General features: G+C 40.5%; 1 protein-coding gene across 5 annotated transcripts in view; it reads left to right on the forward strand.

The window, feature by feature from the left end:
• The window catches only part of fmnl2a (formin-like 2a), a 138,123-nt gene that overhangs the window by 101,898 nt on the left and 20,858 nt on the right, over positions 1-15,367 (forward strand). For all 5 annotated transcript variants that reach the window (XM_052148410.1, XM_052148409.1, XM_052148411.1 and 2 more), the window contains 3 exons: positions 5,501-5,834; positions 9,291-9,452; positions 14,716-14,840. In XM_052148410.1, coding sequence (XP_052004370.1) covers positions 5,501-5,834; positions 9,291-9,452; positions 14,716-14,840 — 621 coding nt within the window. The remainder of the gene's footprint in view (positions 1-5,500; positions 5,835-9,290; positions 9,453-14,715; positions 14,841-15,367) is intronic.

Below are 15,367 nucleotides of genomic sequence, written 5' to 3' on the forward strand. Positions count from 1 at the left end.
ATAGAACCCAAGCTAGCTTCTTCTCACCACATATCACTGACAAATTTACATTAAAAATAAAGATTTAGCGTATAAAACTTATTATTTACAGTTTTAGGTTGGTCAGCCCCACATGATATCAAAATGTGACGTATACACTGCAGCAGTTTTAAAGAGGATTTGTTTGTAAAAATGAGAGTGACTACTCACCTGCTAGTTGTCTCTGTGGGACCCTCACCATGAGGCTGGCTGATGCAACATCCTCTTTGAGATGATTGTCAAAATAAAAGTCCCTTAATTGTATTTTCTTGATGGTCGCCCCAGATGATATTTCAGACAATGAACATCTTCGGACAAGATTTGTTTGTTTATTATGATTGAAATGTGTGTACAAATGTTTCATAACTTTGTCAATCAATGGAAAACAAGTTTAAAATTATGCCAAATAGGGTAAGGATTATATTTAAATTATTTTAGTTTGATTTAAAACCAGTTGTCCAAACAGAAGTCAAGGCCGGACGGTCGCCCCACATGATGTTTTCACACTTCAGCTGGCAGAAAATGGCCAATAAGCCAATTATTTTTAAAGAAATAAGAGTGGGCATATGTATAAGGGAGGTGGTAGACATACATGTTATAATTTTATTCATTTTAATGTTTATTAATTGGTAAAAAGTTCAGTCGGACAGAAAAAGCAAGCGTCAGGTCTTTGACCCTAATACTGGTTTCATCGGGGGTGGGGGTGTATAAAATGTTTTAAAAAAAAACATTTGCCGGGAGTTTGATTGACTGGCGATCTGATCAATCAATCATAATACGCCATTTTTGTCCGACAAAGTAGTCAGGAGAGAGTAGATTAACGTTGGTGGATTTGAATTTGAATAATGTATTGTAGGCTACTGTACTGACATCTTTCCGCGGTTAAAACAACAGTTAAAATCCTTCTGATGTAGGCTACATTCATGTTTAGCCTATTTGATGCTATAAATTAACCAAGGAAAAGATAATCGGTTCACGAGCAGCTTTAACTGAGGCAATCTGTCACGACACATTAAAGAGCCACAAAATAGTAGGCCTATTTATGGTTTAATCTTCTTTGAATGACCAAATTTGAAAGTTGAGACTTTATTAAATGTTACCTGCTTGGTCCTGTCTGTCAGCGCGTTGTCAGTGTCCTCTATGTATTTTCAAGACATTCATAGCTATAAGCGCATTATTAATAGCTATAAGCGAAAACTTTAGGTGTCGACAACGTATTATAGCCTACTCCAACATCGAGTGCAAAGTGGGGAGTTGAAAAAACTTACGGTGCTCTGTCATCTGCAGCTGCAACCGGGTGGCGCCTCTTCAGATGCTGGTGCATTGCCGTGGTGCTAGAATGGAAGGCCATCTCCATTTTGCAAAGACGACATATCACGGAATTGTTTCCTTTTAAATTAAAGAATTCCCATACTTTAGAGGAACGAGTGCATGCCGCCTTGCACTTCTGATAGTCTGAGGAGCCACTCGTGTTACTACCACTCGCCGGTGCCGCCATCTTTGTTTTGGATCCGACGAATCGACGCGCATATTTTGCGTCGACGTTGTCCCAGCCCTAGTCACCATTGCATTTAGTGATGTCCAATTCTTGAACAAATCATTCTTTTGAGACGATTCTCAGCAAGTAACTGGTCAAGCCGGTTCACAGAATCTAAGTGAATCTAACTTTAGTTATGGGCTGATGACGCAAGACACACAGCTTAAGTACTTGTGCTAGCTACGCAGCATGTTGAACTGTCTGACTCAAAAAGAACCAAATGAGCCGGTCCAAATTTCCAATAGAGAAGTACCTGTTTGTGAAAAAGCTTAATAGGAAGATTATTTATATTGTAATCACATTTTAAGACAAATTTAATGCCGCAAATTGTAAAAAACAAATTGCAAAATCTAAAAAATGAAAGGGTGTTTGATTGTATCAAATGCTTTCTGAAAATCCAAAAATAAAATCAAACATTCATTTTCAATTAATTCATTATAATCTAAAATATCCAATACTGATCTAATGTTATTATGAGCAACCCTTCCCTTCATAAATCCTGATTTATGCATTTCAATAATGATTTGGGTTAATCCTTTTTCAAACGGTTCGCAAAGACATGAACAATTTATAATCACTGTTTAATAATGTAACAGGCCTAAGCTTATCAATTCATTTAGAATCTTTTATCAGTTTTAGGAATTAGGACAATAACATATTGCTTCATACTTTCTGGGAGTTTATAATTATCTAAGGCTTCTTCAAAAACATTATGTAATAGTTCTCATATATCTCCCCAGAAATATCTGTAAAAATTAGCCTGGGGGGCTGATCCGGGCCTGGGACTTTCTTTAATGTTAATTTACAGTATCAACGGCATCATCAAGCTAATTAATACTCAAGTCCACCTCACTTACCAATTTGAAGCTGTACTCTATCTTGGGTATGTTTTTTTTAATAGACTTTGTGGAAGGTCAGGGAGGACGGGGAAAAAGTCACTCAATTGGCCCCTTACTGGCCCTCGCGACAGCACCTACCTGGCAAATCCCCCTGAGGAAAGACCTTCTTTCTCAGAGATGGGGCACCCTCTGGCATCTGCATCCAGACCTCTGGAACCTCCACGTCTGGCCAGTTGATGGGATGCGGAAGATCTAAGTTGTCTACCACCAACTGTCATAGACAGCATCAACCAAGCCAGAGATCCCTCCACCAGGCAGCTTTACACCTTAAAGTGGCGCCTGTTTGCAAATTGGTGTTCTTCCCGATCTGAAGACCCGCAGAGGTGCGCAGTCGGGTCAGTGCTCTCATTCCTACAGAGAAAGCTGGAGGGGTGGCTGTCCCCCTCCACCTTGAAGGTATATGTCGCCGCTATAGTGGCCCACCATGACGCGGTGGACGGTAAGTCCCTAAGAAAGCACGACCTGATCATCAGGTTTCTAAGAGGTGCCCAGCGGCTGAACCCTCCCAAGCCATGCCTGTTCTCCTCATGGGATCTATCCGTGGTCCTTACGGGCCTTCAGCGAACCCTCTTCGAGCCTCTAGAATCAGTTGAGCTAAGTGCCCTCTCCCAGAAGACGGCCTCCTGATTGCGCTCACTTCTATAGAGGGTCGGAGACCTGCAAGCGTTCTCTGTCAGTGACACTTGCCTGGAGTTTGGTCTGGCAGATACTCATGTCATCCTAAGATCACGACCGGGCTACATGCCCAAGGTTCCTACGACCCCTTTTTGGGACCAGGTAGTGAACCTGCAAGCACTGCAGGTTCACTAGGTAGAGTAGTGGGCTGGGCGACACCCAATACCTTTGGGAGATTCTACTATCTCCGGGTTAAGTCGGTTTCATCCCCTGTTTTGTCGAGCATGTAGAACTCGATAACACAGGATGACTGACTGGGTGTACCACTTGCGCTAGTGCCCTTCCCCGAGGTGATCACGTGTGTTGTTTCTCCCAGGAGAGTCCACTTAACTCATGCTCCCTGGATGTCTTTCTGAGGAATTCCCGACCAGACCCACTATGTGTACTAATAAATCTGTACTGGAATAGGTGCTCCACCATGTTCGCCTTCATGGATTAATCCCCCTGTGTGTATTTTCTGTGATACGGTCCCCCTACCAGCGGACCCTCATCTCCCTTTGGCAGTCCCTTCTGCCACCCAGTCGCTGTTGCTTGTAGCAACTCCTCCCTCACAGCAAGTAGGATCTACTACCATGCCACTTTCACATGTGTCCTAAAAACCCATGTGAGGTATTCGCCACATTTAACCTTCCCCCAGGCTGGGCAGGATGTGGTCTCCGCCGGGTCTTTTCCCCCTGAAAGAATATGAGTTGGAAAAGAACGCCTCCCCCGATGTGTGTTATAGCTAGATCGCCCCAGCCACATCTGACACTCTATGAGGAGAAACACATAGAAAAGGCCGCAGCTGGCACAGCCTGCACATGCTTGCCACGTTGCTTGTTCCCACACTCCAAGGGAATCCTTGGCCGGATGTCGGGAACCTAATAAAAACAATATGTTGTCTTAGTGGGGCGCCGGGGAGGGTTACGTGTAGTTTGATGCTTGTGCGCCTTTGGCACGCTACAGCCTGCTGCACCAGCATCAGCAGATAACGTAACACGGTCAGTATAGGTGGCGCTATTGAATAGGGACCCCTTGTGTCACTACAATCGACACAACTCTGAGTGAGTGACAGAAGGAGAATGTCTAGCTTACACTTACACTAGTAACCCCCGTTCCCTGATGGAGGGAACGAGACGTTGTGCCCACCTTGCCACAACACTGTAAGAAGCCGCTGTAATTCTCTAAGCCAAACCTTATTCTCGGCTCCTCAGTGCAGAACCTGACTGAACAGAGGCACATCCCACCTTTTATACCCATATGTCTGGGGAGGAACATGCAAATTGTGTTCACCAATTTGGCATTGACCTTTTTCATATTCAGAGGAATCCCAGGCTCCCGAAAGAAGCCCCTTGTGTCACTACAATCGACACAACGTCTCGTTCCCTCCATCAGGGAACGGGGGTTACACTAGTAACCTAGACATTTCTGGCGAGTTGATTTAAGCCTAGTTTTTTTATCTCTATATGCTTTAGACAAGTAGAACATATCCATTTGTGCATCAGTGTCTGTACTGGGTGCTTTCTTTGCTAAATTTTTATGTAGGAAACTTAATGCATGAAATATTTAATCAATATTTGTCAGTTGTAGGCTATAAAAAAATTCAGGATCACAGAATGAAACACTGATGACAAATAAATATTGATTATGATTATTGTAACTAAATTGAACCGTTTTTTTTTAACTGGTTCATTGAAACGAACAGTCCAAAAGAACCAGTTTGCGCAAATGAATCGGACTTCCCATCACTACTTGCGTTGCAATGACCTACAGCGCTGAGATATTCTTTGTGTTCAGTAGAAGAAAGAAGGTCATACACGTCCGGGATGGCAATAGGGTGAGTAAATGATGGGAGAATTTTCATTTTTGGGTAAACTATCCCTTTAAGCTTTGTATTAGGCTACTGTTGTTGGTAATGCAGCCTTTCTATTCCCATATGGAATGCCCACTTTTTTCTCCCAATGGGAATTGAAGTCCTGAAGTCCCACCATATATGTTTTCTTGTTCCATTATAAATTTCACATTATGGAAGTACAATGCTGTTTTATGTTTTGCCCAAAAATGAAAATTCTGTCATTATTTACAAATCAATATGATTATCTTTGTTCTGTAGAATACAAAATGAGATGGTAGGCATAATGTCCAAGTCACCATTTACTTTCATTGTCTGTTTCCCAGACTGAGGCTAACATGACTGAGGCCTCAGCCTTATTTTGTGTTCCACAGGAGAAAGTCATACAGGTTTGGAACAACATGAGGGTGAATAAATGATTTATGTTGATCCCCTATTAACCCAGTTCAATCAAGAATATGTTGACAGGTGTTTTAATGTTTATCTACATTGCGTTGGTGTTCACATCCTGTTGATACCCCTGTTGTAATCTGGACACAGGTGGTGTATAAAGACGCCAACTCTCAGGTGCACACATTGCAGCGGATGGTGAAGGAGAAAGATGAGGCCATTCAGAAGCAGAGTAACCTGGAGAAGAAGATCCATGAGCTGGAGAAACAGGGAACCATCAAAATCCAGAAGAAAGTAGACGGGGACATTGCCATCCTCACGTCACCCCCGCAGGGAAACGGACATCTGCTGGGCGCAGAGGGTGTGGTTGAGGTGTCTGGTGCAGGCATGGTCAGTTCTGGGGGTGTGGCTAACGCGGAGACACACTGCACTCCCATGCCTGAAACACCCCTGCCCCCTCCCCCTCCTGCGATGTCTGTGACAGGTAAGGGACGAGTCTTGATTCTCAGTACTGGACATGCGTTAGTCAGGAACTCTTAGTGAGTGTGCTATAGTAAAAAAACATCAAATGTATGCTTTTAGCAGGTCAAATCTGCTATCAGCATAAAGTCTGGTCTGTATTGCAACATATTCTGACAAAGAACCACCCATTTAAACAGGAAGTGACCATCTGAATGACAGTTTGTATTTGTAGGTGATGTTTTGGATAAAATGAAATCAGATAAAAGTCTGAGAGCAAACCGTATTATACAGGTTTGTTCAAGGAGATCTTGTTTAGTTGCTGGATAAATCTCACAAAGCCTTTTAAGACAACAGATGCTTCTATCTATGCTAGCTTGATTTTGTCCATCATTGCATTCCGAAATGTGCCAGGTCCAAATTCATAACACAATGCAAGTTCGCTTCGCATTTTCAACGTTACCGCAAGGGGCGCTACAGCAAAAGAGTTTACCGTAAGAAATGATAATATATGATGGCATGTATGTATTTGGGTATATCTGTGGGCATAGTGAGGGCTTATGGGGAATAAAAGCAGTGTAGCTAGATAGATAGTCAAATAACCTGTCAGAGAGAGAGCAACTTAAAAGCAGAACAAAGGCCTTTTGTGGGTTTGTTTACATTTGAATTGTTGACAGTTGGAGTTTGAATTATTGAGCATTCCGTTAGCCCGTTTAAACATTCTGTCAATGTAACATCCATGCTGCATCGAATATCCATACTTCCCTACTATGCCAAAAACACTTTGCAATTGGAGAAGTATGTCCGAATCCACAGTATTCATGAAGCAGTAAGTGTAAAATACCCGGATGACCTAATATTTCCGGTGAGATTTTGAAGTGCGGATCGACTGAACACTTAACACTTAATCCCTCGGAAGCTGAGGTGACATCATGTTCAAAATGGTGGACTTAAAAGAACAGCGGAGAACAGCAAGTCTGATGCCTCTTCTCAACTGTAAGTGATTGTAACGAAGTTCAATGGAAAGGAGGCGAGAACCAGCGTAACAATATAAATAATAGTTTAATAACAAACTTAAACAAAAAGACAGACACAAACACATGCCGAGCAGCTGCCCATAACTCTCTCTTTCCATGGAACTATCGCCTCTGGTTGCCTGATTAGGGGCCGAACATGCAGCATCATGACACGGCCCCACCCTCCTCCCTGCCACAGCAATAAAATATATTATAAATATATATATATATATATATATATATATATATATGTAACATGATCAATGGAAAGGAGGAGGCGAGAACCGGCTTTTCAATATAAATAATAGTTTTAATGATAAACTTAAAAGAAAACACAAACACACACATGACGGACATGTCCGCTAACGATCTCTCTCTCCCGCACGACACGCTGCAGTCGACCTTTATACCTCGGAGGCTTGATTAGCCTAATACGGGACCGGGTGCGAAGGATCACGACCCAGACCCGCCCTGCCACAATATATTATAAATGGTGCTTAATTGTTTAACATCATATATTCAGGTCATGGGTTAATTCCCACCTCCCCGCACGTCCGTTGACACGAAGCAATGCCACTTTAGAGCATTTGCTTCACGCAAGTATGATGCGAGTGCTTCACCAAAGCATGGCCAACACTTGGTCTCGTTGTACATACATTGTTTGCACACTTGCATTGTTCTGGTGGTTACAAACCTCGGACCACAAGGGAGAGAATGAGTTATTAGGCACCACTAAACTGGATGTGGTTCAGTCAACATGTCGACAGTTGAGGAGTGTGCTTTTGTATTTGCTGAAAAGAGGACATTTGTATGCATGTATAATCGAATATGCTCAGCTTGTTTGAATCTTCTCAGATTGCTGCTCCGACATGACAGTTGTTGATTGAAAAAAGATATTCTGCTGTAGCGCCCCTTGTGGCAATGCTGAGAATACAGCGCATACTTGCATAAGATAATGCGTTGTGCTCTGACATATTTTACAATGCAACAATGCGTAAAATCGAGCTTACATAGCGAGATACGTCTCGGTTCACGTACTTACGTAGAGTACGTTTGGGTCTTTAGGCTGTCTACACTGAGTCAAACTTGAGTTGACTTTCACAGTTGACGGTGAAATGAGTTGAATAACCAGTTTCATACTTTATTTACAATGGCAATCAATTGGTATAAACATTTAGGTATTATATACAGTAATTATTATAATAATGTTATTGTTGCTAAAACTATGTGTGCATGTCATTTGAATCAGAAAATTATTTAAATTAGAACAGAGACCAGAAACATTACGAGCTGACTTTAATTTAATAGTCAGAAGTTATATAACCAAAAGGTTAATGGCAGAAAGTATGATACTTGGAAAGCAAAGTTATTTAATTTCCGAAGGACTGGATGATAAAGAGGTTAGAGTAGCTCTGCAGCACATCAGCAATAGAACGGGGCATCCGTTTACTGTCGGCGCTACAGCAACGACACTTCCAGTGTAGACAGTAATGGGTTTTATTTGCATTTGACAGGGTGTAACTCTGTTACCCTCTTGAGAACTGAGGTTTGTTACCGCTACATTAATGCAAAGCATGCTGAACTGGACTGCACATTAACAATGCCAAGACAATTGCTATATTGAATATAATTTCACCCTGATAAGGTTAGTGGTATGTGATTTTATCACACTAAAGTCATGTTAACACACATATTGTGTACATCTTGTGGTAATATTTTCAAAACAGTGTGCACTTTAATGTTATTGGCGGTCCCCATTCACTTCCATTGTAAGCACATCACTGTAACTCGATTATTGTTTGCAACATAACAACATTGTCACAAATGGTGTTGAATGACCTTAACTTGTATTGAATATATGCATTGGAATATGCATATAGAGCTTTATGAACTAATCACGATCAACAGTATTTTATACATTTACTTCAACCAAAATTATGATTTGCTGTAAAAGTAATTGTTATTTGTTAATGCTAATAAATAGCACCTATTGTGAAGTGTTACCATTATGTTTTCTTTTTGATTTTGAGGTGATTTTAAGGAAATGACTCGGACATGTGCTTGACAGGATTTGATGGCATGAACCTGGCAAATCCAGTGATTAGTTCTTCCTCAAAAGTGCTTATTGTGGCAGCCTGGGAACTGACTTTGAAGCACAACTTTGATTCCATTTGACTTATAAAAAAACCTGATTCCGGCCAATCAAATTGGAGCTTACTGCTTTGAGTTACTGTAGCTCATGCCATTTTTGGGCAATACATAATAGTCATACGAAATAGTCAGACAGTCAGTGAACAGCCAATGGGAGTGCCGTCTGGGGCTGAGATGAGTAGATTAGTTACAGGAATTAGGAATTTATACTCAATTCTAACTAAGTCCTGGTGGAAATGAGACTGTAATTATAAATCATATATCTTTTAATTTATTCCCACACTAATTCTCTCTCTTCCTCTAATGTTTTCCAGTACTGAACGGTCCATCTGCTGCTCCACCACCTCCTCCACCACCTCCTCTCCCAGGCCCTGCTGTGGAGATATCTGCCTCCCTGCCCCCTCCTCCACCCCCCATGGCACCTCCTCTTCCTGGCTGTGGATCTCCCACTGTTATCATGAACTCAGGGCTGGCAGGTAACAGCACCATCTCTACTCTATGATCTAGAACATTACAGTCATGTAAAACTATTACTACATCCTCAAAGTATTATAGAGTCAACCAAAACAGTGATTTGGACTCAGATACGCCTCTAAAACTTTTGAGAAGGATTAAATAGGCAGTGGTTTGTCTTTGAGATTCACGCATGAGTTCAGAACCACTGCGGGTCTTTGGAGCTGCTGTCACACTGTCTCCTGAGATGGATGATAACAATCATTCCAGCTCAAGCTGTTTGTTTAGTTTCCTGTTACAGGTTTAATGTCTGAACAGGCTCATCTGAATCACTAATACGTTAAAAAGTCTTGCGTAATAATCTCAACTCTGGAATTGTTCATACAGAGAAAAATTGGAGTTCAGGCTTCATTCAGAAACCTGTGTCTCTTGAGCCCCAAGCAGCCAGAAACTCCATATCAGCTCTTGCCTTAGGCTGTTTTCTTCAAAATGAGCCATTTTCTACATGTCTTTTGAGCCTGTTTGGGTAAATAATCCAATGTTATGTCTCAGAAGTCCATAACAAAATGTGCAGTACGGCAGAAAAAAAAAAACACAATAAACAAACCATCTGAAAAATATGTTCTTGACTATTTATGATCTTTATGATCCATTAAGCTTATAGTCCACTCAGGGGCCGAGATATTTAATGAACGGATGTGTGTAGGATCACAAAAGATACTGGATGTCTATGGACGCGACTTTAGTTAGTTAGTTGTGTTAGTACCTGCATTTCAGATCTGTATATTGTGATGGAAGGTGGAGGAAAATAAATTTTTCCTAGTATTTGCTGCCATCTTGTGGAATACACTTACAGTTTTAGCAGAGACATAGAGTAAACAGAGCCTGAATATAAAAATAAATAAAACATGTATGTTCATTTTAAAATTAAAAAAATGTAAAATATGATTTATTAATGATCTTTTTATTATTGTTATTATTATTATATTTTTTTGGGGGGGTGGGGTTCTACGATACATGCTGTCATACACACATGATGTTAGTTTACATTACTGTATTCAGTTGAAAAAAGCTTCTCTTGAAATTGTTTTATTTGCTCCTAACCACCTTTTTTTCTGATTATTTCTGTTCTACCTGTTGTGCTGCTATAGAGGGACCCATCAAACTGTACTGTAGGTTTGCTGTGTGTCATGCTGTGTTTTCTTTCCTTCTTTTTGTGCAGTCATGGTATTTTTAGTCTGCAAGACAACTTAACTTGGTTCCTCTGTAATCCCAATTTGACAACAGCTCTTGTTCCCAATTTCAAATTATGCTTGATGTTCCTCTTAAAGCCAAGCATGAAATCAGACGCTGTGTTGCAGGACTTTTCCTTACCATTTGAAACCAGAGAGGAACATTCTTTAGACCTCGCTTAGCAGAGTTCAGCAAATAACAGGAAACTAATGCCAACCTTTGAGACCACATGTTCCATGAGATGTAAGCTTGTTTTCATACACTACACAGTAGACAAATCTTTTTTTTTCAAGGCTCAAGCCATAAACCTCAACATCATGGAAAACAAAACTACAGTTCACACAAACTGCTGCTCTGTGGTGCTATTTGCCATCAAGTTGATAAGAAGAGAACCTCAGTATAAACAGAATTATTTACAGTTCCAGTTCATGAGAAATGTAGAGTTTTGAAGAGCGCTTTGGAGTGAAAAGAAGTACAAGTTCTACAGGCCACAGAAAGTATTTGGAAATAAAGCAAAACATAAAAACTGCCCAAAACATATGAATGTCATTGCATTAGGTAGAAAAGTAGCATTTTATAAGACAAATTCTGATAGAGCTTTTCTCCAAATTGACTTTTTCTAAGCCATTTTTGGAATGACTTTAAAGTAACTAGATTCAAGGTGATTTTTTGTGGATTTATGAAGTCAGTTCACACAGGTGTCCTAGCAGAGTAACCACACGTGGTGGTCAGCACATTCAATATTTAGAACGATACAGTATATCTGTTTTTTTTTTTTATATCTAATGCAAGTGCATTCTGATATTTTGCAGCTAAATGTCCAAATTTGTTTTGGGGATGGTGTGTTTGTTTAGGTTTGTTGTCCTTTTTTATTATAATTCACTCATAAATGTGCATTATAAGGTAGTAAGGCTACAAATACCATGTCTGTGCTGTGTGTTAGTATGTGTCTGATCGTGTTGTTTTTGCATGCTGAAACAGTGTGGCATGTCGTTGCAGGCGACTTGACCATCAGATTATGGAGAAAGTTGCATAAACTCAGGAATGCCGTTTTACACACTCAGCGTTTATCTGTTTTCACAGTCACACACACTCCGCATGCACTGCCCAGTACCACATCATCACAGATATCACTCATTATCCTCTCTGCACGTCCAGCTGGATTGGATATGAAACTCTTTCTGTCAGATCATTTTGGAAGTGCTTTGTGAGGTTTATACCGGCATAGACTGTGGTTTTAATGAAGGAAACAGAAGACATGACTCATTCTTACAGTAGGACAGAATTTGAGTCACATCCTCATGAAAACCCAAGAACAGATATGAGTGTTTGTCTGGCTCTTTTCCTAGAAATATTTTATTCCTCAATAATGACCAGAGGCTTCTCAGGTCATTGCTCAGAGTATTTGAATCCCTTTCAACATTTAGTCATGTGCAGTCATGTGAATTATATGTATCTATAATGATTTTTCTCTGTTAAAATGGTCATTCTTGATATCAACAGTGGAATTACTACTAGTGAAAATGTAATTTTTTATATCAGTATTTAGGTTTGCATTAGTAAAACTAGTTCATTATTGATATATAAAAATGATATAATTTATGATATCTTTAATTACTAACAAGTTTATTGATAACTGAAATCCATTTCTCAGTTAGGTTTCATTTAAGTATTTACTTTGTCTCAGATGTTTCTCAGATGTTTCTCAGATGTTTCTCTTTGTCTCATATGTTTAAAATAAACACAAATGAGCCAATTGTTGACAGTAAGAGTAGAGAGCTATAGGATTAACTGGATAACATAGCTCAGATCATTTGTAAAAAAGAAAAACTAAAAATTAAATTGCGGTCTTTCGTATGTTTGCAAATCTGAGCTGTGTTTAAGACATTCTTGAGATCATTTTTAAAATCTAGATTAGACAAATTTCTTTCTTGGGAGATAAATCTGTTCTCCATTTCTTCTCAATACTGCCAAAGAGAAAATATTTTTTTTATTAATTGCAGGTTAATGTCACATATACAGTATCTCACAAAAGTGAGTACACCCCTCACATTTTTGTAACGATTTGATTTTACCTTTTCACGTGACAACACTGAAGAAATGACACTTTGCTACAATGTAAAGTAGTGAATGCACTGCTTGTATAGCAGTGTAAATTTGCTGTCCCCTCAAAATAACTCAACACAGCCATTAATGTCTAAACCGCTGGCAACAAAAGTGAGTACACCCCTAAGTGAAAATGTCCAAATTGGTCCCAATTAGCCATTTTCCCTCCCCGGTGTCATTTGACTCGTTAGTGTTACAAGGTCTCAGGTGTGAATGGGGAGCAGGTGTGTTAAATTTGGTGTCATCGCTCTCACACTCCCTCAAACCCCCCCCAAAAAAAGAATTGTTGCTCTACATAAAGATGGCCTAGGCTATAAGAAGATTGCCAAGACCCTGACACTGAGCTGCAGCATGGTGGTCAAGATCATACAGCGGTTTAACAGGACAGGTTCCATTCAGAACAGGCCTCACCATGGTCGACCAAAGAAGTTGAGTGCACGTGCTCAGCATCATATCCAGAGGTTGTCTTTGGGAAATAGATGTATGAGTGTTGCCAGCATTGCTGCAGAGGTTGAAGGGGTGGGGGGTCAGCCTGTCAGTGCTCAGACCATACGCCGCACACTGCATCAAATTGGTCTGCATGGCTGTCGTCCCAGAAGGAAGCCTCTTCTAAAGATGATGCACAAGAAAGCCCACAAACAGCTTGCTGAAGACAAGCAGACTAAGGACATGGATTACTGGAACCTTGTTCTGTAGTCTGATGAGACCAAGATAAATGTATTTGGTTCAGAAGGTGTCAAGCGTGTGGCGGAAACCAGGTGAGGTGTACAAAGACAAGTGTGTCTTGCCTACAGTCAAGCATGGTGGTGGGAGTGTCATGGTCTGGGGCTGCATGAGTGCTGCCAGCACTGGGGAGCAACAATTCACTGAGGGAACCATGAATGCCAACATGTACTGTGACATAGTGAAGCAGAACATGATCCCTTCCCTTCGGACACTGGGCCGCAGGGCAGTATTCCAGCATGATATCAACTCCAAACACACCTACAAGACGACCACTGCCTTGCTAAAGAAGCTGAGGGTAAAGGTGATGGACTGGCCAAGCATGTCTCCAGACCTAAACCCTATTGAGCATCTGTGGGGCATCCTCAAACGGAAGGTTGAGGAGCACAAGGTCTCTAACATCCACCAGCTCCGTGATGTCGTCATGGAGGAGTGGAAGAGGACTCCAGTGGCAATCTGTGAAGCTCTGTTGAACTCCATGCCCAAGAGGGTTAAAGCAGTGCTGGAAAATAATGGTGGCCACACAAAATATTGACACTTTGGGCCCAATTTGGACATTTTCACTTAGGGGTGTACTCACTTTTGTTGCCAGTGGTTTAGACATTAATGGCTGTGTGTTGAGTTATTTTGAGGGGACAGAAAATTGACACTGTTATACAAGCTGTACACTCACTACTTTACATTGTAGCAAAGTGTCATTTCTTCAGTGTTGTCACATGAAAAGATATAATCAAATACAAAAATGTGAGGGGTGTACTCACTTTGTGAGATACTGTATATGTAATAGAATATGTAATTAACTGTTAAGTAATTAACTGGTTAGTATAGTTCCTTGTGCAGATATTCAGCTCTTTCAGATCGCACAGCTCAAGTGGAGTAATCCACAACATCTAGCAATATTATTTTTTCCTCTTCATATTTTCGTCAACAGTATGCTTTAATTGAAACCGTTTGATTACTGACATGATGCATTTTTTATTTCCTTCTTTTTGTTATTGTTGACCAAATGAAAAAACCTTCAATAACTAACATTTTCCGCAGTCATTTTTTTCTTGCTAACGAGATTAACACTGCGGCACCAGAGGTCTTGTCACGGCACATTTCCCCTCACATACCCTCATATATGTGCACTGGACCATATGTGTGATGTGTTCATCAGTTATGTAATTCACACTGATGTTGTGTGTGATATTGATATGATTTTGTTTTTGTCATTTTGTGCAGCTGTGAAGATCAAGAAACCCATTAAGACTAAGTTTCGTATGCCAGTGTTTAATTGGGTGGCTCTGAAACCCAATCAGATCAACGGCACTGTGTTTAACGAGATCGATGATGAGAGAATACTGGAGGTGAGATTCATTCAAACATACCCACAATGAGTGTCCTCTGATGTTTTAAGACAGTAAATTCTGGTTGTGGTCTCTCTCAGGAGTTTTAATCCTCTATTGCACCATGTTTCCCCATTGCAACAAGGCCATTTTCTTCACTTTGCAAGCACATGATAGGTGCAAGATGGCAATAAAATAGTTCATAATGAAGGGACGATTTTGAATTGCACAAATCCTTTTCATCATTGTAAAATAGTTTTGTGGCCTGGTGCACTGTGTGGTGACTGTACATTTTTACTTAGGAGAACTGCACTTAAATTGTATTGCACAGGTAGTTCCAGTCAGATTTAATCACCGTTCAATCGCCTCTGTTCAAACTAAAGGTGGATGTGATTATAGTATATCATGTCTGATGAGTCTCAGAGCTGGGATTAACATCACATCACAACACAAAACACAACATCATGAAGTCATGCAATACTGTCTTTAAGTCACATGTGAACCGCTACAGGAAAAAAAAACAGAACCCTTCTGCATTATGCGGCTTT

Source organism: Xyrauchen texanus, chromosome 18 (genome assembly GCF_025860055.1).
Source record: "Xyrauchen texanus isolate HMW12.3.18 chromosome 18, RBS_HiC_50CHRs, whole genome shotgun sequence".
Lineage (NCBI taxonomy): Eukaryota > Metazoa > Chordata > Actinopteri > Cypriniformes > Catostomidae > Xyrauchen > Xyrauchen texanus.